The 24,845-nt window shown below is 46.4% G+C and overlaps 1 protein-coding gene across 2 annotated transcripts in view; it reads left to right on the top strand.

The window, feature by feature from the left end:
* GLP1R (glucagon like peptide 1 receptor) overlaps nt 1-24,845 on the top strand; it is a 615,585-nt gene that overhangs the window by 297,104 nt on the left and 293,636 nt on the right. For both annotated transcript variants that reach the window (XM_063918850.1, XM_063918851.1), the window contains 2 exons: nt 1,481-1,602; nt 20,424-20,530. In XM_063918850.1, coding sequence (XP_063774920.1) covers nt 1,481-1,602; nt 20,424-20,530 — 229 coding nt within the window. The remainder of the gene's footprint in view (nt 1-1,480; nt 1,603-20,423; nt 20,531-24,845) is intronic.

Below are 24,845 nucleotides of genomic sequence, written 5' to 3'. Positions count from 1 at the left end.
CCCCCGTACCAGTGACGCTTACACACGTAACGCCCCCCTGTACCAGTGACGCTTACACACGTAACGCCCCCTGTAGCAGTGACGCTTACACACGTAACGCCCCCTTTAGCAGTGACACATACGTAACGCCCTCTGTACCAGTGCCGCTTAGACACGTAACGCCCTCTGTACCAGTGACGCTTAGATACGTAACGCCACTGTATCTGTGCGCTTAGATATGTAACGGCCCCTGTACCAGTGATGCTTAAACAAGTAACACCCCCTGTAGCAGTGACGCTTCCACAAGTAACGCCCCCTGTAGCAGTGACGCTTACACACGCAACGCCCCCCGTTGCAGTGACGTTTACACACGTAACGCCATCTGTACCAGTGCCGCTTAGACACGTAACGCTCCTGTATCTGTGCTGCTTAGACACGTAACGCCCCCTGTACCAATGCCGCTGAGACACGTAATGCCCCCTGTACCAGTGATGCTTAAACACGTAACGCCCCCCTGTACCAGTGATGCGTACACACGTAATGCCCCCTTAACTTCAGCTCCCAGCAGCCCTTAGCGCCGAAGCATTCCGGCCCTTAGGGCTGCTGGGAGCTGTAGTTTGAGTGCATCTTTTTCCCTGTAATGCGGCGCGTTGGGACACCGGCGCTAACAATAGTGACTGGCTGCTTGGCTGCTGTGCGAGTCTCCGGGAGAGCCACTGCCAAAGGGAGGACAGCAGCTTAGCTGCTTCCAGGAGGAGAAGCAGGAGAAGCATTACCCGCCCCCACTCACAGTACCTCCGGGCCCCATCCGCGGCACCCCCACACACCCCCTCTACCACCCATGGTAGCTCCGGACCCCCTCCCCCACCCGCAGCAACCCCGTACCCGCCCCTCCCCCCGCACCACCGCATTCGACCCTCCCCCACCCGGGGCACCCCCGCAACTGCTCCTCCCCCACCCGCGGTGGCTCCGGACCCCCACCTGCGGCACCACTGCACCAACCCCTCCCCCACCTGCAGCACCACCGCAACCGCCCCTCCCGCGGAACCCCTGGATCCCATCCGCATCTTCCCCGCACCCGCCACTCCCCCAACCAAAGCACCTACTAGGTGATTCATCAGGCCCTGCATGCGCTGTTCACCCCATTGCAAGGGGCTTCGACCCCTTAACCATTGCACGCCCTTTGTCCATGCAATATTTAACCACTCACACAATTATGATTGGAGGTAATACTCCATATAATACAAATATTACTCACCACAAGGGTGTGCAAGGGTTAAGGCCCCTTACGACGGTGTGAAGAGCGCCCGTAGGGCGCGATGAATCACCTAGTAATGTTATAACTGTATAAATTGCATTTTGCCACACAGAACAGCAGACATGATGTTGTTCTGTGGGTGTTGTTGTTTAATGCTTACCCTAGTACTAGAACAGATTTTTTTTTAGGGTCCAGAGCCCAAACTTAAACTTTCAAAATGCATTTGTGTCTTTGTGCCCACAGTGATCCAAGGCAAAGTTTTCCGATACTGCACCCCGGAGGGGACATGGCTGGTCAAAGAGATTAAGGAGAACATCACCATACCCTGGAGGAACCTGACAGAGTGTGAGGACCGATCTCGAAAGGTAATCAATAATAACTTTAGTTTCACACTCTACCGAAGTGTACACTCTGGGACACTCTCAAATAAAGAGGAGACCTCTTGGATTTCCCAGAGAGCATATGATTCTCCTAGAGAGCGTCTACCTGTACAAGGTGTGTGGACATGACACAAATTGCAACATCAAGCCCCTTCATTTCCATAAACACAAAGCGTTAGGGACGTTATACCTTAATTGTTCCACTCACTTGACACAAATCCTTCCATGTCCTCTTATCCTACCAAGATGTTCCATCTCCAAGATGGAAGTATAGGCAGGCATGGTGATATCCAGATGGATTTACTTTGTGTAGACATCATCTACTTCAGTATTTCCAAACCTCAGTCCTCAGGCACACTAAAAGCCCAAGTGTTAAAGATATTCATGCCTGAGCACAGATAGTCAAGTACATATGGCCATCTTCAAAACACTGACTGTTAGTGTGCCTTCATTAAATATTCATTAACACAGGTAAGTGACGGTCCGTAAGCAGTAGCTAAAATGTTCCTGACGCCATCACCCAGCGGAAGATAGGATTTTGACAGCCGTTAACATTAGTCTATCAATTTACTAGACACCAGTGACCAGTGTTGGTCTGGACCATGAAGGGCCACATGAGGGAAGCAATGTTAGGGTCCTATCTATGTAATAGGACAGCTGTATAGCATCGCTGGATGCTTTGTGGTTTGCCCACTCAAGATGAGATGAATGCTAAAGAGAGCTCAAATTGAAAAAATATACAGTAACTTTAATAATTTTCTGTGAAATAGAAAATGATGTGTAAATAAAGGACAGCTGAAAACATCTAAATATATACAAACAAAAAGGTTTAACGTATGTGAAAGAAGGAGAATTTATGCACTCTTTCCAGCAATCGCTTACATTCTACGCTGGTGTTTCGGCCCGTGATACGGCTCATCTATCAAAGAGGTTTCCCTTGGCCATCTTACCAGTTGCTTGGACAAGAGCATTAAAACGTGTTTCTATCCTGATCTATATTATAAGCCTACTTATTATTATACCTGTAGGTGGTTGCTGATCAGCAACGCTGATTATCTTCCGCTTCATCCATAGTTTAAAAGAGTCTAAGGGCCAACAGCTGAATGGGACGGTGTGGAGCAAGGTTTCGGGCAGTGGTCATGCATCAGATCAATCAGTAACCCCTCCCCACCACCACCACCACCACCACCCTTCCCGCCTCAATATTGAATCCCAGTGATTCACCCTCCATGGTTTTAACTTTTAAGGGGCCCAAGAGTCATGAGGAAGATGTGATACCCCCATTGATTTGTTGACCCAACTTCTTTACACACCCTGCACCAATGATAGCTACACCAAGTTGGCTCCCTCATGGTCTCTCTCTTGTGGGGTCATCAGAGAGCTTTGCTGCATTAGAAATCAATGGCGCTGTGTCAACCAGCAATGAGAGTCCTGAGTTTTTGTGCTGTATCTATGGACTCTATGACCTACCGCCAATTAGCAGACACCACTATCCTCGCACTCCCCACCTTTACCTAGTGCACAACCTTTCTATTACTTAACTGCTTTAGGACTAGTTTATTTGTCATACTGTACAAGCAGATTTTGCCAGATAAATCTATTCCGAAGTTTAATTATAATTTTACACAATATGCAAAAAATATAATTTATATGGATATAGTGGCATATTTATCAAAGCTCGAAAAGAGATAAAGTACCAACCAATCAGCTCCTAATTGGCATGTTACGGGTTGCATTTGAAAAATGACAGAAGCTGATTGGTTGGTACTTTGTCTTTTGCCTTTTTATCTCTCCAAGCTTTGATAAATATGTCCTATAATCCCTTTAAGTAATCCCCTCCCCGTTCCCTATCAAATCCCCAGTCTGCCACCACTTCTGTGTCTCTTTCTCACCTACCTGCCCCACGTACCACTCTGCATGGATTTCTGGCACATGTGCGACAACTGGCAAGTGGAGATACTGTACAGCAGGAGTTGTGTTTCCCGACTGCACGTAGACTGTTCCTAAAAGCATCATCCAATCACTGTGTGCTGATTGGCAGACTTAGGGGGTTTATGTACTAAGCATTGGAGAGAGATAAAGTGAAGGGAGATAAAGTATCAGCCAATCAGCACCTAACTGCCATGTTACCGGATATGTTTGGAAAATGACAGTCGGCGGCTGATTGGTTGGCTGTTTATCTCCGTCCAATTTATCACTCTCCATGGGGGTAAATTTACTAAGATGGGAGTTCTAGCTAAGATGAGATGTTGCCCATAGCAACCAATCAGATTTCAGGTATTATCTTCTAGAAGGTGCTAGATAAATGAGAAGTAGAATCTGATTAGTTGCTATGGGCAACATCCCATCTTAAATAGAACTCCCATCTTAGTAAATTTACCCCCATGGATGAGTACATAGACCCCATAGAGTGGATGCATGATATTTTCCATTATACGCAACCAGAAAATATATCTAATCCGCCTTTTGTGAGACAGAAACAGACAGGCACTGTATTGTGTAGGAGATGGTTCCACTTGACCAGGAAACACTCTAGCATGGAGTTACTGTAAGTGGCTGCAGATGTTGTTGTTATTACTCAATAGCTTCAGAAGAAACATCAATAATTGAACTCATTTATAGACCAAGTATCCTGCAAGCCGGGGCGACTGGGTCATTGTGCCCTAATGTATAAAAGGTAACTGCTACTACACTGTACTGTTTGTATACACACAGCAGACAAAAGCACAACGTCATAGCCTAGAAAAATCTGCAAACCGCAGTGAACTCTTCATGCCACAAAGGCAATGGGTGCTGCTCCATGCTCCAGTGGCTACAGGGCTGTCCCGTATCTCTACGATCAGTTTCTCTGACATGCGGGGGGACACGCAGGGCTAGTCCGCACCGCATGTCAGGCCTCCCCCCCCTTCCCCCCCCCCCGCGCGCACGGCGGCGATGCTTTTGCACCCACCAAGTAGCTCCCTGCCTGCGACATGTGCATGTGGCTACCCGCCGCGTTATATCAATCAGGCAGAGGCGATCGCACCAGTGACATGTTTTTCGCATCTCACTGGCTTAACATGCGCAGTGCGCCAGCCGCACGTGCGCACTATGTAAAGGGCTTCAGAGTGTGATCATTGTTGTAGCAGCGATTGCCTTAAGCCCATAGTTTTGTGTAACTCCTCTGTAAGCGTCAGTGCATTTCTGTGTGTCAGTCACTGTCATTGTGAGTCTGTGTATAATGTATATCTGTGTCAGTCACTGTCATTGTGAGTCTGTGTATAATGTATATCTGTGTCAGTCACTGTCATTGTGAGTCTGTGTATAATGTATATCTGTGTCAGTCACTGTCATTGTGAGTCTGTGTATAATGTATATCTGTGTGTCAGTCACTGTCATTGTGAGTCTGTGTATAATGTATATCTGTGTGTCAGTCACTGTCATTGTGAGTCTGTGTATAATGTATATCTGTGTGTCAGTCATTGTCATTGTGAGTCTGTGTATAATGTATATCTGTGTCAGTCACTGTCATTGTGAGTCTGTGTATAATGTATATCTGTGTGTCAGTCATTGTCATTGTGAGTCTGTGTATAATGTATATCTGTGTGTCAGTCACTGTCATTGTGAGTCTGTGTATAATGTATATCTGTGTCAGTCACTGTCATTGTGAGTCTGTGTATAATGTATATCTGTGTCAGTCACTGTCATTGTGAGTCTGTGTATAATGTATATCTGTGTCAGTCACTGTCATTGTGAGTCTGTGTATAATGTATATCTGTGTCAGTCACTGTCATTGTGAGTCTGTGTATAATGTATATCTGTGTCAGTCACTGTCATTGTGAGTCTGTGTATAATGTATATCTGTGTCAGTCACTGTCATTGTGAGTCTGTGTATAATGTATATCTGTGTGTCAGTCACTGTCATTGTGAGTCTGTGTATAATGTATATCTGTGTCAGTCACTGTCATTGTGAGTCTGTGTATAATGTATATCTGTGTGTCAGTCACTGTCATTGTGAGTCTGTGTATAATGTTTATCTGTGTCAGTCACTGTCATTGTGAGTCTGTGTATAATGTATATCTGTGTGTCAGTCACTGTCATTGTGAGTCTGTGTATAATGTATATCTGTGTCAGTCACTGTCATTGTGAGTCTGTGTATAATGTATATCTGTGTGTCAGTCACTGTCATTGTGAGTCTGTGTATAATGTATATCTGTGTCAGTCACTGTCATTGTGAGTCTGTGTATAATGTATATCTGTGTGTCAGTCACTGTCATTGTGAGTCTGTGTATAATGTTTATCTGTGTCAGTCACTGTCATTGTGAGTCTGTGTATAATGTATATCTGTGTGTCAGTCACTGTCATTGTGAGTCTGTGTATAATGTATATCTGTGTGGCAGTCACTGTCATTGTGAGTCTGTGTATAATGTATATCTGTGTCAGTCACTGTCATTGTGAGTCTGTGTATAATGTATATCTGTGTGTCAGTCACTGACATTGTGAGTCTGTGTATAATGTATATCTGTGTCAGTCACTGTCATTGTGAGTCTGTGTATAATGTATATCTGTGTGTCAGTCATTGTCATTGTGAGCCTGTGTATAATGTATATCTGTGTCAGTCACTGTCATTGTGAGTCTGTGTATAATGTATATCTGTGTGTCAGTCACTGTCATTGTGAGTCTGTGTATAATGTATATCTGTGTGTCAGTCACTGTCATTGTGAGTCTGTGTATAATGTATATCTGTGTGTCAGTCACTGTCATTGTGAGTCTGTATAATGTATATCTGTGTGTCTGTCACTGTCATTGTGAGTCTGTGTATAATGTATATCTGTGTCAGTCACTGTCATTGTGAGTCTGTGTATAATGTATATCTGTGTGTCAGTCACTCTCACTGTGAGTCTGTGTATAATGTATATCTGTGTCAGTCACTGTCATTGTGAGTCTGTGTATAATGTATATCTGTGTCAGTCACTGTCATTGTGAGTCTGTGTATAATGTATATCTGTGTCAGTCACTGTCATTGTGAGTCTGTGTATAATGTATATCTGTGTCAGTCACTGTCATTGTGAGTCTGTGTATAATGTATATCTTTGTCAGTCACTGTCATTGTGAGTCTGTGTATAATGTATATCTGTGTCAGTCACTGTCATTGTGAGTCTGTGTATAATGTATATCTGTGTGTCAGTCACTGTCATTGTGAGTCTGTGTATAATGTATATCTGTGTCAGTCACTGTCATTGTGAGTCTGTGTATAATGTATATCTGTGTGTCAGTCACTCTCACTGTGAGTCTGTGTATAATCATGTATAGTATATCTGTGTGTCAGTCACTGTCACTGTGAGTCTGTGTATAATGTATATCTGTGTGTCAGTCACTGTCATTGTGAGTCTGTGTATAATGTATATCTGTGTGTCAGTCACTGTCACTGTGAGTCTGTGTATAATGTATATCTGTGTGTCAGTCACTGTCATTGTGAGTCTGTGTATAATGTATATCTGTGTGTCAGTCACTCTCACTGTGAGTCTGTGTATAATGTATATCTGTGTGTCAGTCACTGTCATTGTGAGTCTGTGTATAATGTATATCTGTGTGTCAGTCACTGTCATTGTGAGTCTGTGTTCTGTGTATAATGTATATCTGTGTCAGTCACTGTCATTGTGAGTCTGTGTATAATGTATATCTGTGTGTCAGTCACTCTCACTGTGAGTCTGTGTATAATGTAAATCTGTCTGTTAGTCACTGACATTGTGAGTCTGTGTATAATGTATATCTGTGTGTCAGTCGCTGTCTTTGTGAGTCTGTGTATAATGTAAATCTGTATGTTAGTCACTGACATTGTGAGTCTGTGTATAATGTATATCTGTGTGTCAGTCACTGTCTTTGTGAATCTGTGTATAATGTATATCTGTGTGTCAGTCACTGTCATTGTGAGTCTGTGTATATAGGCCCTCATTCCGAGTTGTTCGCTCGGTAAAAATCTTCGCATCGCAAAGATTTTCCGCTTAATGCGCATGCGCAATGTCCGCACTGCGACTGCGCCAAGTAAATTTGCTATGCAGTTAGGAATTTTACTCACGGCTTTTTCATCGTTCTGTTGATCGTAATGTGATTGACAGGAAATGGGTGTTACTGGGCGGAAACAGGCCGTTTTATGGGCGTGTGGGAAAAAACGCTACCGTTTCCGGAAAAAACGCAGGAGTGGCTGGAGAAACGGGGGAGTGTCTGGGCGAACGCTGGGTGTGTTTGTGACGTCAAACCAGGAACGACAAGCACTGAACTGATCGCAGATGCCGAGTAAGTCTGGAGCTACTCAGAAACTGCTACGAGGTGTGTAATCGCAATATTGCGAATACATCGTTCGCAATTTTAAGATGCTAAGATTCACTCCCAGTAGGCGGCGGCTTAGCATGAGCAAATCTGCTAAAATTCACTTGCGAGCGAACAACTCGGAATGAGGGCCATAATGTAAATCTATATGTTAGTCACTGACATTGTGAGTTGTGTATAACGTACATCTGTGTTAGTCACTGTCTTTGTGAATCTGTGTAAATTGTAAATCTGTGTATCAGTCACTGTCATTGTGAGTCTGTGTATTATGTAAATCTGTGTGTCAGTAAATGTCATTGAGAGTCTGTGCATCAGTCATTGTGAGTCTTTGTGTACTAGCAATACCCAGCCGCACTCTAAATCCCGGCTGGGCAGCTGTCCTATTCCTCTACTTCTTCAAAGTCATTCCTAATGCTTGGCTTGTCCTATCATCAGCCCCCTCTCTGAGAAGCATGAAGAATTAGCCATGGGGGACGGTTTAGCATCATGTAAAATATCTCTTAGACACATTTGTCAGATCCATTAACTGAGCAGTAACCTGAAATATCCTTATCTGATATCACTTTCCTGATACCTTCCATTACTTGCTGACATATCCATCCCAGGTCTCTCAGCTGCTATTCATGGCCTGCATGGTAAATAGCGCTCCCGGGGCTGTCACAGTGCATTGGACATCAGCATGTGTGCCGCGCAAACTTCAACACAACTCAGCAGCAATACGGCAGCTGGAGCAGACAGTGCTGGATTTATATCCGATCACCTGCAAAGTGCAGCAAAGGGACCCGGTTTATGCTGAGAACGTCTCTCCCCACAGCTGCCTACCTATAAAATAGTTTGGAGGAAAATGGATTTTTAACTTTGTTTAAGACATTTTCACCAAGAGCTGATTTAAATAAAATAGAATTAAGAAAATTGTTTTTTTGTAAATATCGTTAAATTGTTTACATTTGAAAGCTTAATTATGAATAAAATGCCAATGGATCAGCCAGATCTATTGGCATATTAATGTCTGAGTCCTTGGACAGTCCTTGTTCTAGCAAATGCTCCTTTGTTCCAAGTATCAACATGCAAGGAATAATGGTGGTGATTCCGAGTTGTTCGCTCGCTAGCAGTTTTTAGCAGCCGTGCAAACGCTATGCCGCCTCCCACTGGGAGTGTATTCTAGCTTAGCAGAAGTGCGAACGAAAGGATCGCAGAGCAGCGGCAAACTTTTTTTGTGCAGTTTCTGAGTAGCTCAGTACCTACTCAGCGCTTGCGATCACTGCAGACTGTTCAGTTCCTGATTTGACGCCACAAACACGCCCAGCGTTCGGCCAGCCACGCCTGCGTTTTTCCTGGCACGCCTGTGTTTTTTCTAACACTCCCTGAAAACGGTCAGTTGACACCCAGAAACGCCCTCTTCATGTCAATCACTCTGCGGTCAGCAGTGCGACTGAAAAGCTTCGCTAGACCTTGTGTGAAACTACATCATTTGTTGCATTTGTACGACGCGCGTGCGCATTGCGCAACATACGCATGCGCAGAAGTGCCATTTAATGCCAGCAAACGAATGCAGCTAGCGATCAACTCGGAATGACCCCCTATGTGGGATAAATGTTTCTGTGACTTACATGTAAACTGCATAACATACTGACCAACAAAAAAACAATTCCTCCTAATGAAGCAGCACGAGATGGTACAGGATAGGTCACCAACCTATAACAACATATATAGAAAAAAAAGGTACAATCCCACTTGCACTCCAAAATGTCCCAAAGTTATAATGGTCCTCAGAGTATTAATTCAACAATAAGATCGAATGACGTGATATCCGATGGTAACCACATGAAAAACAAAAACATCACATAAAAGTGTAATACTGTAAATACAATTAATTCCACCAGTCGGTGAACGGGTATGGGTCATTAGGTCGACCACACTTAGGACGACAGTCATTAAGTCAACCACTATTGGTCGACATGCATTAGGTCGACATGGTCACTAGGTCGACATGGTCATTAGGTCGACATGTACATGTAAAAGGTCGACATGAGTTTTTAAACTTTTTTTGGTGTTGTTTTCTCCGTACAGTGACGGGGAACCCCGATTAGTGCACCGCTCGCCATGCTTCGGGCAAGGTTCCTCGCTCCACTACCGCTGCGCTCGGCACAGGTTACTATTCCCAATCGTAGTTCACGTGGATCGTAAAGTATGAAAAAGTTTGCAAATTTTTAAAAATTTGAAAAACTCATGTCGACCTTTTTCCATGTCGACTTAGTACATGTCGCCTTAATGACCATGTCGACCTAGTGACCATGCCGACCTAATGTGTGTCGGCCAATAGTGGTCGACCGAATGACTGTCGACCTAAGTGTTAATAATTATAATAATAATAATTTTATTTATATAGTGCTCTTTCTCCAATAGGACTCAAGGCGCTTAACAGATACATAGCATAATATAGTACAGAAAATAATGACGTACAGAACAGCTTTTCATAAAATACAGAAGCATGGAGATACTAAAGGGACATTATGGAAATGCTGAGTAAACAGGAAAGTCTTGAGTCTACTTTTGAAGGATTCTATAGTTGGGGACTCTCGCACTGTGCGGGGAAGTGAGTTCCATAGGGTCGGAGCCGCATGACTAAAAGCTCGACCCCCAGATGAATTACGGGAGATTCTAGGTACTGCTAAAAGTCCTTCATCTACAGATCGCAGTAATCGAGTGGGGCAGTATGGGGTCCTGGTCATGTAGTGCTTTGAAACTCATTAAGCCAATCTCGAAGATGATTCGCCATCTTACATGCAGCCAGTGAAGGGAGTAGAGCATGGGTGTTATGTGGCTAGAACGTGGCTGGTCGGTTAACAGCCTGGCAGCTATGTTTTGCACCAGCTGTAAGCGGTGTAATTCTTTTGCTGGGAGACCAAGGTATTACAGTAGTCTAATCGAGATGATACAAATGCATGGATGACTTTTGGCAGATCATCTGAGGGAATTAAGTGCTTGATTCTGGCTATGTACCTCAGGTGAAAGAATGAGGATTTGATTGTGGCTGATATCTGATGTTTAAGTGTCAAGCCACCATCCAGGACAACGCCAAGATTCCGCACACGATCACTGGTCTGTAATTCTGAATCCCCGAGTGTAAGTCCAGTTGGTTGGCTATGCTGCAGTCTTGTCCTTTGATGTTGCGGTCCTATCCTAAGGACCTCTGTTTTATCTGGGTTCAGTCGCAGCCAACTGGCACTCATCCACTCCTGGAGATCAGCTAGACAGCCAGTTAGGGTTGCCATTGGGTTATCCGTGCCCGGAGCAAAGGACAAGTACAGTTGTGTATCATCTGCATAGCAGTGTTAGACTAGCCCATGGCGCCTGATTATTTCACCCAGCGGGAGCATGTATACTGCAAAAAGCATGGAGGATAGTATAGAACCTTGTGGGACACCACATGGCAACGGCACTGATGGTGATGAGTATACTCCAGACGATACTCTCTGTGACCTGCCTGTGAGAAATTATTTGAACCAGCTTAGGACTATGCCATCCAGTCCACAAAAATGTATCAGTCGCTCAATGAGAAGCCCATGATCCACGGTATCAAATGCTGCAGAGAGATCCAGAAGGATTAATGTTGTCGACCTAATGACCGTATCCCTTGGCGAATGGAGGAGAGGAAGATTGTGAAGATATGTCGGCACCCGAAATGATGAATATCACAGCCAATGATGTGGTTATAAAACTTTACGTGTAGAAACTTATGGTATCAACATCATAAAATAACATAAGTATATTATCCTGTTTGGCATCATATTAAAATAACCTTATAGAGCATCATATTATAGGACGACATTGGCATGTTACATACAACTGATATAGCAACTTGTTCCCAGTCTGTATGTCCGGATAACCAGCCCCATAATGCACTTCCTATATCATGCTTGTTGCTAAGCAACTCGGACTGAATACCAATAGAAAACTACCATGATGCCCCATGGACCATCATAACTTTGGGACATTATGGAGCGCAAGTGAGAGTGTACCTTTTTTTTTCTGCATAACAAACTGTAGCATAGGGGATAAACAAGCAATAGTCCGGAACAGTGTAAACTTCACAACAAAGAGGAGTTACAACATTGCCAACTTAAGAAACAGTGCCACCTACTGTCCATAGAGTGTAGCTTCTCAAGCTACATACTCCAAGGGGTACATTTACCAAAGCTTCTAAAACAGAGAATTGGTGATATTGCCCATAGCAACCAATCAGATGCTGTCTATCATTTCTCTATTGCCTTTTAGAAAATGATAGACAGCATCTGATTGGTTGCGATGGGCAACATCAACAATTCTCTGTTTTAGAAGCTTTAGTAATTTTACCCCCAGTAGTCCTGCCTAACAAGTTATACTTATATTTTAATATTGCGCCGTCCCTCCTATCTTGGAGCAGTTTATTAAACATAGAAACAGAATTTGACGGCAGATAAGAACCAAATGGCCCATCCAATCTGCCCTTCAGGGTTACAGTATTAGGGATAGCATTAGAGGGATGGTTTAGTGGTTTGGGTTAGGGTATTAGGGTTAATTTAGGAGATGGGGCCAGGATATTAGGGATAGGGCTTTAGGGTTGGTTGGTTAGTAGCACCCTGCACCCTCCAAAACTCGTGTAGTTGCTATCTCCCACCCGGGGCGCCACTCCCCGCTCTGGTGCCTCTCGGCACACCCCAGTCTGCATTTTAGTGCTGAGATACAGAGCAGAGTGTTCCAAGAAGCACCAGAGCAGAGAGCGACAGCCCAGGCAGGAAAGAGGAACCGCAGGCGCCCCGAAAGGTGCAGGGCGCCAGAACCAGAGCCGGCCATAGGCATAGGCAAACTAGGCAATTGCCTAGAGCATTTGATATGCCTAGGGGCATCATCAGCTTCTGCTGATTAAAATGATATGCGGCATGCCTATATTCTGTGTGTAGCATTTCATATGCAGATACAGCCACAGTCTCACACAGTATATAGGCATGCTGCATATCAGTTTAATCAGTAGAAGCTGCTTGTGCATCCTAGCCACATAGCAATGCAAATAAGATGTATTTTCATAAAAAAAATTGTGCCCGACGTTAGCATTGAGGCAAGATTTGTGAGGACACATCTGTATCCAAGCAGAGGCAGAGGTCACAGTGTTAGCGGCAGTGTGAGTGCTGTGTGCATGTGAGTGGGTTGGTTGTGCAGTAGTGTTCAGAATATGTGTAAGGAGCATTATGTGTGTCATGTAAAAATGTTTTAATAATGTGCAACATATGTGTAAAGGACCACTATGTGTGTCATCATGTGTATAAGGGCATTAATAATGTGCAGCATATGTGTAACAGGGTACTTCTGTATGTGCGTCATTATGTGTATAGGGGCACTAATAATATGCAGCAAATGTGTAGGGGGCACTATGTGTGTCATTATGTGTATAAGGGCATTAATAATGTGCGGCATATGTGTAAGGGACATTATGTGTAAAAGGGCATTAATAAAGGTTGTCATAATGTGTAAGGTGCATTATGTTTATAAGGACATTAGTGTGTCTCATATGTGTAAGGGGCATTACTGTGTGGAATTGTGTATAAATGCATTACTAATGTGTGGCATTATGTGTATAAGGTGCTCTACTATGTGGCGTTGCATATAGAAAGGGCACTACTGTGTCGTCTAATGTGAATAAAGAGCAATAAGGTGTGGTGTAATGTGAATAAGGAGCAATTCAGTGTGATGTAATGTGAATAAAGGGCTCTACTGTGAGGAGTAACGTTTATAAGGTAAAGTGATAATACTGTGGGATGTAATATGAATTATGAACACTATTGCAAGATAAAATGTGAATAAAGTTGCAGCACTGTGTGGCGTAATTGGAATTGGGGTTACTATTGTGTGGCCATGCCCCTTTCCAGCAAGAAGATGCCCCTTTTTGGGCTGTGCGTCAAATGTGCAAACATTTCCTATTTAAAATATAGGGGGTACAAGGACTGCTATGGGTGAGGGGTGATGGTGCTGGGAAAGAGGTGCAAGGTCAGAGGCAGAACCAGCGGTGGTGCTAGGGGGCACCAGCCAAAATCTTGCATAGGGCATCTTATTGGTTAGGGCCGGCTCTGCCAGCTCACATATGGTAGATGCTGCTGCTGATGATGTCACAATGCGTTACTGGTCACTATGATGTCACAGGCTAATCACATTCTCTCAGCTACGGTACTTGGCTTTGGGATCACTCCTTGTTTGGAGCCCAACTAAAGAGGAATCATGGGTTGCTGTGGCAGCAGATGTTGCGGAAATGATGAGGCAGATAACGCTGTGGAGATTGTGGCACCTTGCAGACAGCAGGATCCTGTAATCATCCCAATAGAGGCAGATCCAGAATTCTTCTTCGCTCATGCTAACATTCTGATGAAAATTATCGCTACCCCACCCATGTACAAGCGACGCATGGTACAGGAATTTAAACGCTACAGATTCAAACCCAAACTCTCCACCATATATGAGGAGGAGGAACCTGTTGAGTAGAGCGACAGCGGAGCAGAGGACATCACTGACTCCGGGAGCACAGAGGTAGTGCGTGGCGCTGCATGTGCAGGATGGGGGTCCAGGTCCCCAATTTATCACACCCTGGACTTTACTGCGTGTGAGGAACCTGCGGAGGAGCACGTGGAGGAGAGCGGTGAGAGCGGAGCGGAGGACATCACTGACTCCGGCACTGAGCGTTATGACCCAGATGATGTCGTAATGCTGATCCTCATTGTAACATGGTTACTCAGACTCATCATTTACTACTTCACTGCTGTAGCCACATAGTGTGAGGAAACTACTGACTATGAGATTGCTGGCAGATTATATTCATTTATCTATGGACTCTCTGCAGAGAGCTAGATGGATGGGGCAACGCTAACTGCGGCCCACATTGCCGACATGGTGAGGAGAGGAGAGTCGGCAGGAGAATGAACTCCATTTGTATATATGTATATTTGTATATTTATCTATCTATCTATCTATCTATCTATCTATCTATCTATCTATCTATCTATCTATCTATCTATCACCATTTTATAATAAAACAATGTATAATGGCAGAAAGTGAGTGCGTCTGATGTGTGCCATCTTGCAAGTTTTGCTAATTTGCATATACAGGAAGTTGTGTTGATTTAGATGACGCATTTTACAGCAGCAGAATGTGACGCACAGGCGTTCCAACTCGGAATCAGTCCCATAGTGTTATATAGGCATTGGTACTGGTAACTATGACGCCATAAGACGTTGGTAACGCTGAACACAAATTCTATTGCTTACAAAGTGTAATGAAATCTTGCGTAACATAAGGTGTAATATACCCCCTACATTACATTACTGTGGATATAAGAAGTCACCCCAGGGTTCTGTGTATAACACAGAGCCGGCCATAGGCATAGGTAAACTAGGCAATTGCCTAGGGCATTTGATATGCCTAGGGGCATCAGCAGCTTCTGCTGATTAAAATGATATACGGCATGCCTATATTCTGTGTGTAGCATTTCGTATGCAGATACAGCCACAGTCTCACACAGTATATAGGCATGCTGTATATCATTTTAATCAGCAGAAGCTACTTGTGCAACCTAGCCACACTGCAATGCAAATAAGATGCATTTTCATAAAAAAAAGGCACCGGACGTTTGCAATGCTGCCAGCTGACTCACGCCAGACATCTCCTGCTGCATGGCGCATTGAGGCAAGATTTACGAGGACACATCTGTATCAAAGCAGAGGCTTTTCACTTATCATTTGATTTTTATTGTTATTTTTATTGTTATTTTTATTTTTATTATTTTTATTACCTTATTTTATATTTCTTTTTTCACACAATTACACAGAACACCACGCATAATCATACATAGCGCTCGGCTCAAATCTCTAAAATTGCACTCCAAAAATAACCTGAGCAGCTTTTTTCACAGCGCAGCAAACTATACAAATTTTCTAATAATGTGCAGCAAATGTGTAGGGGGCACTATGTGTGTCATTATGTGTATAAGGGCATTAATAATGTGCGGCATATGTGTAAGGGACATTATGTGTAAAAGGGCATTAATAAAGGTTGTCATAATGTGTAAGGTGCATTATGTTTATAAGGACATTAATAATGTGTCTCATATGTGTAAGGGGCATTACTGTGTGGAATTCTGTGTATAAATGCATTACTAATGTGTGGCATTATGTGTATAAGGTGCTCTACTATGTGGCGTTGCATATAGAAAGGGCACTACGGTGTCATCTAATGTGAATAAAGGGCAATAGGGTGTGGTGTAATGTGAATAAGGAGCAATTCAGTGTGATGTAATATGAATAAGGGGCTCTACTGTGAGGAGTAACGTTTATAAGGTAAAGTGATACTGCTGTGGGATGTAATGTGAATTATAGACACTATCGTATGATCAAATGTGAATAAAGTTGCAGTACTGTGTGGCGTAATTTGAATTTGGGTTACTATTGTGTGGCCATGCCCCTTGCCAGCAAAAACACCCCCCTTTTTGGGCTGTGCGCCAAATGTGCAAACTGTTCCTATTTAAAATATAGGGGGTACAAACACCAAAATAAGGACTGTTATGAGGTGAGGGGTGATGGTGCTTGGAAAGAGGTGCAAGATCAGAGGCGGAACCAGCGGTGGTGCTAGGGGGCACCAGCCAAAATCTTGCCTAGGGCATCATATTGGTTAGGGCCGGCTCTGGCCAGAACGAACACTAGGTTAGGTGTTAGGGTATTAGGGATAGGATATTAGGGTTGGTTTAGCTATTTGGGTTAAGATATTAGGGTATGGGGGTTATGGTAAGGGAGAGGCTTGAGGTCAGGAGTGGGTTATAGTTGTTAGGGTCAGGGATAAGGTATTAGGGTTAATGTTTATGGTAGGGTACTAGGGTGAGGGTTACAGTAGGAGTGCTCAATGACCCTCAGTTTATCACTCGCTACCTACTTTTTGCAGCTGTGCAAATGCATATTCGCCGCCCACGGGGGAGTGTATTTTCACTTTGCAAGTGTGCGATCGCATGTGCAGCCGAGTGGGACGAAAATGTTTTTTGCAGTTTCAGAGTAAGTCTGAACTTACTCAGCCCTTGCGATCACTTCAGCCTGTCTGGTCCCGGAATTGACGTCAGACACCCGCCCTGCAAACGCCCGGACACGCCTGCATTTTCCCAAACACTCCCAGAAAACTGTCAGTTGACACCCATAAACGCCCTCTTCCTGTCAATCTCCTTGCAATCGCCCGTGCGAATGGCTTCGTCGCTAGAAGCATTGCCCAGCAACAATGCTGTTTGTACCCGTACGACGCGCATGTGCATTGCGGTGCATACACATGCACAGTAGTAACCGGTTCGCTGCGCTGCAAAAATCGTCAGCGTGCGATCAACTCAGAATGACCCCCAATATCCTGGATTTAGTGGGATTGCAATGGATTTGGGGTATATGCCCCAGCTCCTGGGAATAGTGGTGCAGGACACAAATCCCCAGCCTACAGCAGCTTTAGGAAGGTTGTGAAGCAGGAACTCACGGCCGGGTTACCAAGGTCTGGCTGAAGAGAGTGTGCAGGATGGAGTATAGGAAAGATTAAAATCAATCAGAAATGTATCAATTAAGTGTAATCTCCTTGCGATGTCCAAGCAGAGTGCCCAGCAAGTAGTGTCTAGGTGATTAAACAGAAGCGAAAAAAAACAACATTTTGAATAAAAAAAAACTGCAGCCCATGGGGGTCATTCTGACCCGTTCGCTCGCTGCTTTTTATCGCAGCCGAGCGAACGGGTCCCTTCTGCACATGCGCTGGCGCCGTAGTGAACTGGCGCATGCCAGACGGCCGAAGGCCGTAGCAGGGCTGCGATCGCCTCTGCCTGATTGACAGGAATGGCGGCGTTTGTCCATCGTTTCATGGGCGCGGTCCGGCCAGCGCAGGCGTGGCCGGACCGAACGGGGGGGGCGGGCTGCAGCGGCTGCATGACGTCACACGCAGCCGCTGTGGCCCGGGGAGCGATGAGTAGCTTCCGGCCAGCACGCTAAAGCTGCGCTGGCCGGGAGTTACTCTTGAAGTGCAAAGGCATCGCCGCTGTGCGATGTCTTTACACTTCTGCGGGGGGTAGGGGCTGGCACTGACATTCGGGGCGGACTAGCCCTGTGCTGGGCGTCCCCCCGCATGTCAGAGAAGATGATCGTAGCTATACTAAATTTAGCACAGCTACAATCAACTCGAAATGACCCCCCCCCCCCCCATACACTAAGCAATAAATAGTGGTACAGACGTTGCCTCCTGCCTTCAATACCTAATTCCACCTACAAGGCTAGCAATAAGTTACACAGCAAACATTTCTAGTAGCATCCCATTTATCTAGAAATTAACTAGAATCCATTCTGTAAAATCAGACTAGAGTTTGCAGATTGTAAATAATGCCAATTTACCCAAAATAATATTCATGAATGTACTTATGCTCCAATAACATGGACCTGGTGCAACAGTACTTTACCTGTACCTGAGAAGAAAAGATCAGTCACATCACCATCCCTCAATGCCAATGATGTCACAATAAGGAATCTGTATGATGGCATGAAGAAGTTTTATAATGTTTCATAGGCCTATTATACTGGCCCTGATGTTCATAGTATTTAAGATAAATATTTAAACTAATTATTCTTTTTATTTTATTATGTCATGGGCTGTGCAAAACATCATATTTACTGTATCCTTATTAGTCTGTCTATATCTATCAGGGCCGGTTCTAGCCCTTGTGGCGCCCCGGGCGAAAATAGGGGCATGGCTTCATAAAAGGGGCATGGTCAGGTATGCCCTTTGTAGAGTTGTGCCCCCAGTGGTATTGCCCCCAGTACAGTTGTGCCCCCGTTTGTGCTTACAAAAATATAAATTAAAAAAAATAAACATTTTTAATCAATACTCACCATCCCCGCTCCTGATTCCCAATCGCTGCTGCCCGCTGCCTTCCGTCTCCGGCCGCCAGCGCCACTCTTCTGATCTATGGGAGAGACGTCATGACGTCTCTCCCATAGCACCACATAGACACTAGAGGTCAATCATGACCCCTAGTGTCTATGTGCCATTCCACAATGCCGTGCGGTGCGCGATGATGTAATCGCGCACTGCACAGCAGTGACAGCCAGCACCGGGGGGCACCACCAGTAGCGGATCTTACCACGGCGGCGGCGCCCTCCGGAAGGTGGTGCCCCGGGCAAAAATCCTGTGTGACCGTAGCAAGATCCGCTACTGATATCTATCTATCTATCTATCTATCTATCTATCTATCTATCTATCTATCTATCTATCTATCTATCTATCTATCTATCTATCTATCCTATCTCTCTAACTATCTATCTATCTTAATCTCAGTTCCACAGCCACCATCGTGTCTATGTGGGTGAGCGTGGGGGCTGGCTGGGGACTGGGACCGAGCCACAGATAGATAAAGCAATAAGATCTTTTGGTATGTGTAAATAGCTCTGCATGTATAACACAAAATATGTGTGAGAACTAGAATCCAGACAGATTGCAACAAAATGGGTCATGTGGGACAAAGAGTGTCTAATACTCCTTATTTGAAAACACTTTAAAACAATTACATTTTAAATTTAGTGTTTAGTGCCCTATTTATTAAAGTAAATTTTCCCCCGTAAAGCACGTGGAAATGGGAGTTTGTACATGATTTTAGAATCAAGGCAATTTATGATTGTTGAATCTGTATTAGGCAAACTAACAAAGGATACTGAACTCCCCATTACTCACCATGGGGGTCATTCTGAGTTGATTGCTCGCTAGCAACTTTTTGCAGCGCTGCGATCAGATAGTCGCCGCCTATGGGGGAGTGTATTTTCGTTTTGCAAGTGTGCGAACGCTTTTGCAGCCGATGGCACAAAAAAGATTTTTGCAGTTTCTGAGTAGCTCTGGACTTACTCAGCCGCTGCGATCACTTCAGTCTTTTTGGTCCCAGAATTGACGTCAGACACCCGTCCTGCAAACACTTGGACACGCCTGCGATTTTCCAAACACTCCCAGAGAATGGTCAGTTGACACCCACAAATGCCCTCTTTCTGTCTCCTTGCGATCGGCAGTGCAAATGAATTCTTCATTAAATCAATCACCCAGCACCGATCCTCTTTGTACCCGTACGACGCGCCTGCGCATTGCGGTGCATACGCATGTTCAGTTTTGCCGAGATTTAACCTGATTGCAGCGCTACAAAAAGTTGCTAGCGAGCGATCAACTCGGAATGACCCCCAATGGCCATTTATGTGAGAGACCTGAATTCTACTACTTCATTAAAAAAAAGTAATGGCAGCGTATTAGGCTTCCACTCTGCATTACAAATCATCTGAAGTCATTTGCAGTGAGCTCAGTAAACGGATACATTGCAGCACTGGTGATATGCAGAACACATTCCATTAATACAGGTTGTGAGTCCTAGGGAGAGAAATGTGAAAGTTAATGTTTGGTGAGGCTGAGCTATCTGTCTGTGTTCTCTCTCCAGGTGCAGCCGGAGCAGCAGTTGTCCTCTCTGTCTATTATTTACACCATCGGATACTCTTTGTCCTTCTCAGCACTTGTCATAGCCACAGTCATCCTGGTAATATTCAGGTAATCCGCGCTATGCCTGGTTCAGAGGTTTTCGCTTCTTATCTGCTTAAGAAATGTGATATTATTAAGTACCATTTTTATTATCTGCTTAACATGTATAACACCATATAATAAACCCTGACTTTCAGGGCCGGTTCTTGCCCTCGCGGCGCCCCGGGCAAAAGTTAGGGGCGTGGCTTAACATGGGGGCGTGGTCAGTCACGCCCCCCATTTGTAGCGCCGCTGGAAAAAAAAAGTATACTTACCGTACCCCGCTCCTGTTTCCAGACCCTGCAGACCGGCGCCGCTCTTCTCCTCGGATCTATGGGAGAGACGTCAGTCATGACGTCTCTCCCATAGCACAGCATAAGCGCTAGAGGTCAATTATGACCCCTAGCGTCTATGCCACAATGCTGTGCGGTGCGCGATGACGTCATCGCGCACCGCACACCAAAGGTCCTCTCCATGAAGGGAAACTAGACGCTTAGCGTCTGATTCCCTTCAGAGCGGGGGAGGACCAGCGCCACGAAGGGAAACCAGACGCATAGCGTCTGGTTCCCTTCTCACAGCGGGAGGGGGGGCACAGCGGGGGGACACTGCTGGGGCGCCCACTGACAGTGGAGGATCTTGCCATGGTGCGGCGCCCTCCGGATGGCGCCGGCGCCCTCCGGAAGGCGGCGCCCCGGGCAAAAGTCCTGCTTGCCCGTGGCAAGATCCGCCACTGCTGACTTTATACACCAGCTGTATGGACCTTTGCATAGAAGTGCCGCTGCAGTTATCACTATAACAGGAGTTTAGTAGATTCACATCAGATCACTACTCAGTGTCCTTGTGGGACCCAGCTTCTTCTACTATATACTGTAACTGTGGTTTCCTGCTGCATCCATCATGATACTGCCCCTGTCACATGCCCACTTACCTTTAGTAACACATCCTTCATCAGATATACTGCTAGGGACTATGCATCTTCTAGTATATAACTCTCAGTCTGTGGCTTCCTGTTGTCTCCATTCCTCCTTATATACTGTCACTGCCCGTGCAACATGCAGCCCTGTCCTCACTAACACATCTCTCATCTGCTGATATGCTCTGTGCTGCTGAAGGACCCTGCTCTTTCCACTATATAACTCTCAAGACTGTGGTTTCCTGCTGCCTCCATTACTCTTCTCACATAATTATGTTGTAGCCCCTATCCTCACTAACACATCACTCATCAGCCATGCATTTCCTTCCACCATAAAGCTGTAAGCCGGTGATATCCCACTCATTTCATTCATCACCTTACATGAGTGAATATTGGCCCTCATTCCGAGTTGATCGCTCGCTAGCTGCTTTTAGCAGCATTGCACATGCTAGGACGCCACCCTCTGGGAGTGTATCTTAGCATAGCAGAATTGCGAACGAAAGATTAGCAGATTTGCTCGAAAATCTTTTCCTCCAGACCTACTCCTAGATTGCGATCACTGCAGACTGTGTAGTTCCTGGTTTGACGTCACAAACACGCCCTGCGTTCGGCCAGCCACTCCCCCGTTTCTCCAGCCACTCCTGCATTTTAGCCTGACACGCCTGCGTTTTTTAGCACACTCCCGGAAAACGGTCAGTTTCCGCCCAGAAACACCCACTTCCTGTCAATCACTCACCGATCAGCAGAGCGACTGAAAAGCGTCGCTCGGACCTGTGTAAAATTGCATAGTTTTGTGTGAAAATACTTAGCGCGTGCGCCCTGCTGCCCATACGCATGCGCAGAATCGCCCATTTTTAGCCTCATCGATATTCTGCTAAAAACGTCAGCGAGCGAACAACTCGGAATGACCACCATTGTCCCATGCTTTAAAGGTGACAAAACCTAATCACACACCTGATCAATATATATATATATATATATATATATATATATATATGTCCAGTATAAATCCATTTCACCCTACCTCCACCTGTTCCAGACTTATATCTGGCCGAAGCACAGTGACATCACTAGCTCTCCTTCTTGTGCAGTAGCAGAACCGGGCAGCAAGAATGTGAGTAGGACAGTATGCATTGTAGGCAGAGACACAGGAGTATCAGATTTCATGAGCTACTGACGGAGCTTCCTGACCAGAGGAGAGCTAGAAGGGGGAAGAGAGCTGTAAGTGACCAAGGAATCCCAGCTTCTCCTCCTCCCCGCCTGGGTCCTTTGTAACCTGTTATGTAATGAGAGCATTTGGGTCTAGAGAGAGACACACAAAGAGTCCTCCTGATTCCTGTCCCAGTGTGTAAGTAGTATAGAGGCTGCTGCTATTCTACATGTGACACCATAGACGATAGAAAAATATAATCTATGTGTATTTTAAGGCTGTTTAAGTTGTCTTCCACTACAAGAAAACTTTATAAAGTAGTTGTCTCTCAATTACAGTAGGTGGAGCTATAAACAGTATTCAGGCATTATTAAACTACTAGGTGCTTCATCGCGCCCTACGGGCGCTCTTCACACCGTCGCAAGGGGCTACGCCCCTTTAACCCTTGCATGCCTATATGGGGTTCAATATTTGTATTATATGTAGTATTATCTGCATTCCTTTGTTAGTGGTTAAATATTGCACAATGAAAGGGCGTTCGATGGTGAAGGAGGCGCAGCCCCTTGCGACGGCGTGAACAGCACCTGCAGGGCACGATGTACAGAATGAGCGGGTGCGGGGGGGGGGACTGCGGATGGGGGAGGGTGTCTGTAGATGCTGCAGGTGGAGGGGGGGCAGATGCGGGGGGGCCCGGATGGGGAAGGGTTGGGAGGTGCTGCGGGTGGGGGAGAGACAGAAGATTGGGGGCTGTAGATGGGGGAGGGGTCCAGAGGCACTGCAGGTGGGGGAGGGGCAGGGGTGCCACGGGGGAGGGGCAGGTGCAGGGATGTTGCGGATGGGTGAAGGGTTCCGGAGGTGCTGTGGGATGGGAAGGGGCGGAGGCGGGGGTGGGGTAGGGGGTCCGGAGGCGCTGCAGGTGGTGGAGGGGCAGGTGCGGAGGTGCCGTGGGTGGGTGAGGGGGGGACCGCGAATGGAGGAGGGTGTCTGCAGATGCTGTGGGTGGAGGGGGGCAGGTGTGGGGGGAGACATATATGGGGGGTGGATGGTGGAGGGGGTCTGGAGGTGCTGTGGGTGGTGGAGAGGTGGGGGAGTGGGAGCCGCTGGTGGTGTAGGGGGTCTGGAGGTACAGCGTGTGGGGGAGGGGTGGAGTGTCGCATGTGGTGGAGGGGAAGGTGCGGAGGTGTGGTGCATTGGGGAGGGGTCTGGAGGCGCTGCGGGTACTGTACCTGCCAAAAAGGTAGTTGGAGGGTATGCAGTAACAGAGCCAGGACAGGGGTGACAGGGTCAGAACAGGGGTGACGGGGCCAGGACAGGGGTGACGGGGCCAGGACAGGGGTGACAGGGCAAGGACAGGGGTGACGGGGTCAGGACAGAAATGACAGGGACAGGATAGGGATGACAGGGCCAGGGTAGGGGCGGCAGGACCAGGATTTGGTTGAAAGGGCCAGGATAGGGGTGACAGGGCCAGGATAAGGGTGACAGGGCCAGGATAAGGGTGACAGGGCCAGGATAAGGGTGAAAGGGCCAGGATAAGGGTGACAGGGCAAGGCCAGGGGTGACAGGGACATGACAGAACACAGGGCACAAGAGAGATTGGTATTAGGGACAAAACAGTGGTGACAGACAGATGTCTTACCGGAGTCACTGCTGCTGGCTGCTGCTGTTCCACTCCAACCTGTTTGGATCTGCTGCTGGTGGAGACTTGGCTTCCTCTGCCCGTCCGCCTCCCCCCCCCCACTCCTCAGTCACACACCACGGACCTTGCGCGGCTGCTGGGCACTGTGGTAAGGGGAGACTGGGAGTGACTGGTTAGCCCCCAGGAGACGCTGCGGCTGGAGGGAGGAGGGGATCATAGCATGCACGCGGCGCGGACCTCGCTGCTGCCGGGCACTGTGGTAAGGGGAGACTGGGAGTGACTGGTTAGCCCCCAGGAGACGCTGCGGCTGGAGGGAGAAGGGGATCATAGCATGCACGCAGCGCGGACCTCGCGGCTGCCGGGCACTGTGGTAAGGGGAGACTGGGAGTGACTGGTTAGCCCCCAGGAGACGCTGCGGCTGGAGGGAGGAGGGGGTCATAGCATGCACGCGGCGCGGACCTCGCGGCTGCCGGGCACTGTGGTAAGGGGAGACTGGGAGTGACTGGTTAGCCCCCAGGAGACGCTGTGGCTGGAGGGAGGGGGTCGGAGCCTGCAAGCAGCGCGGACTTCTGCAGCGCTGCCCGCCGGCTAAAGTGTGTGAAGGAGCTGGGCGCACTTAACTGCAGGTGGCAGCGCTGCAGCTAGC

The sequence above is a fragment of the Pseudophryne corroboree genome, chromosome 4, assembly GCF_028390025.1.
Source record: "Pseudophryne corroboree isolate aPseCor3 chromosome 4, aPseCor3.hap2, whole genome shotgun sequence".
In the NCBI taxonomy this organism is placed as follows: domain Eukaryota; kingdom Metazoa; phylum Chordata; class Amphibia; order Anura; family Myobatrachidae; genus Pseudophryne; species Pseudophryne corroboree.
Note: the sequence above shows the minus strand (reverse complement) of the source record. Positions and strands in the feature narration are given on the sequence as shown.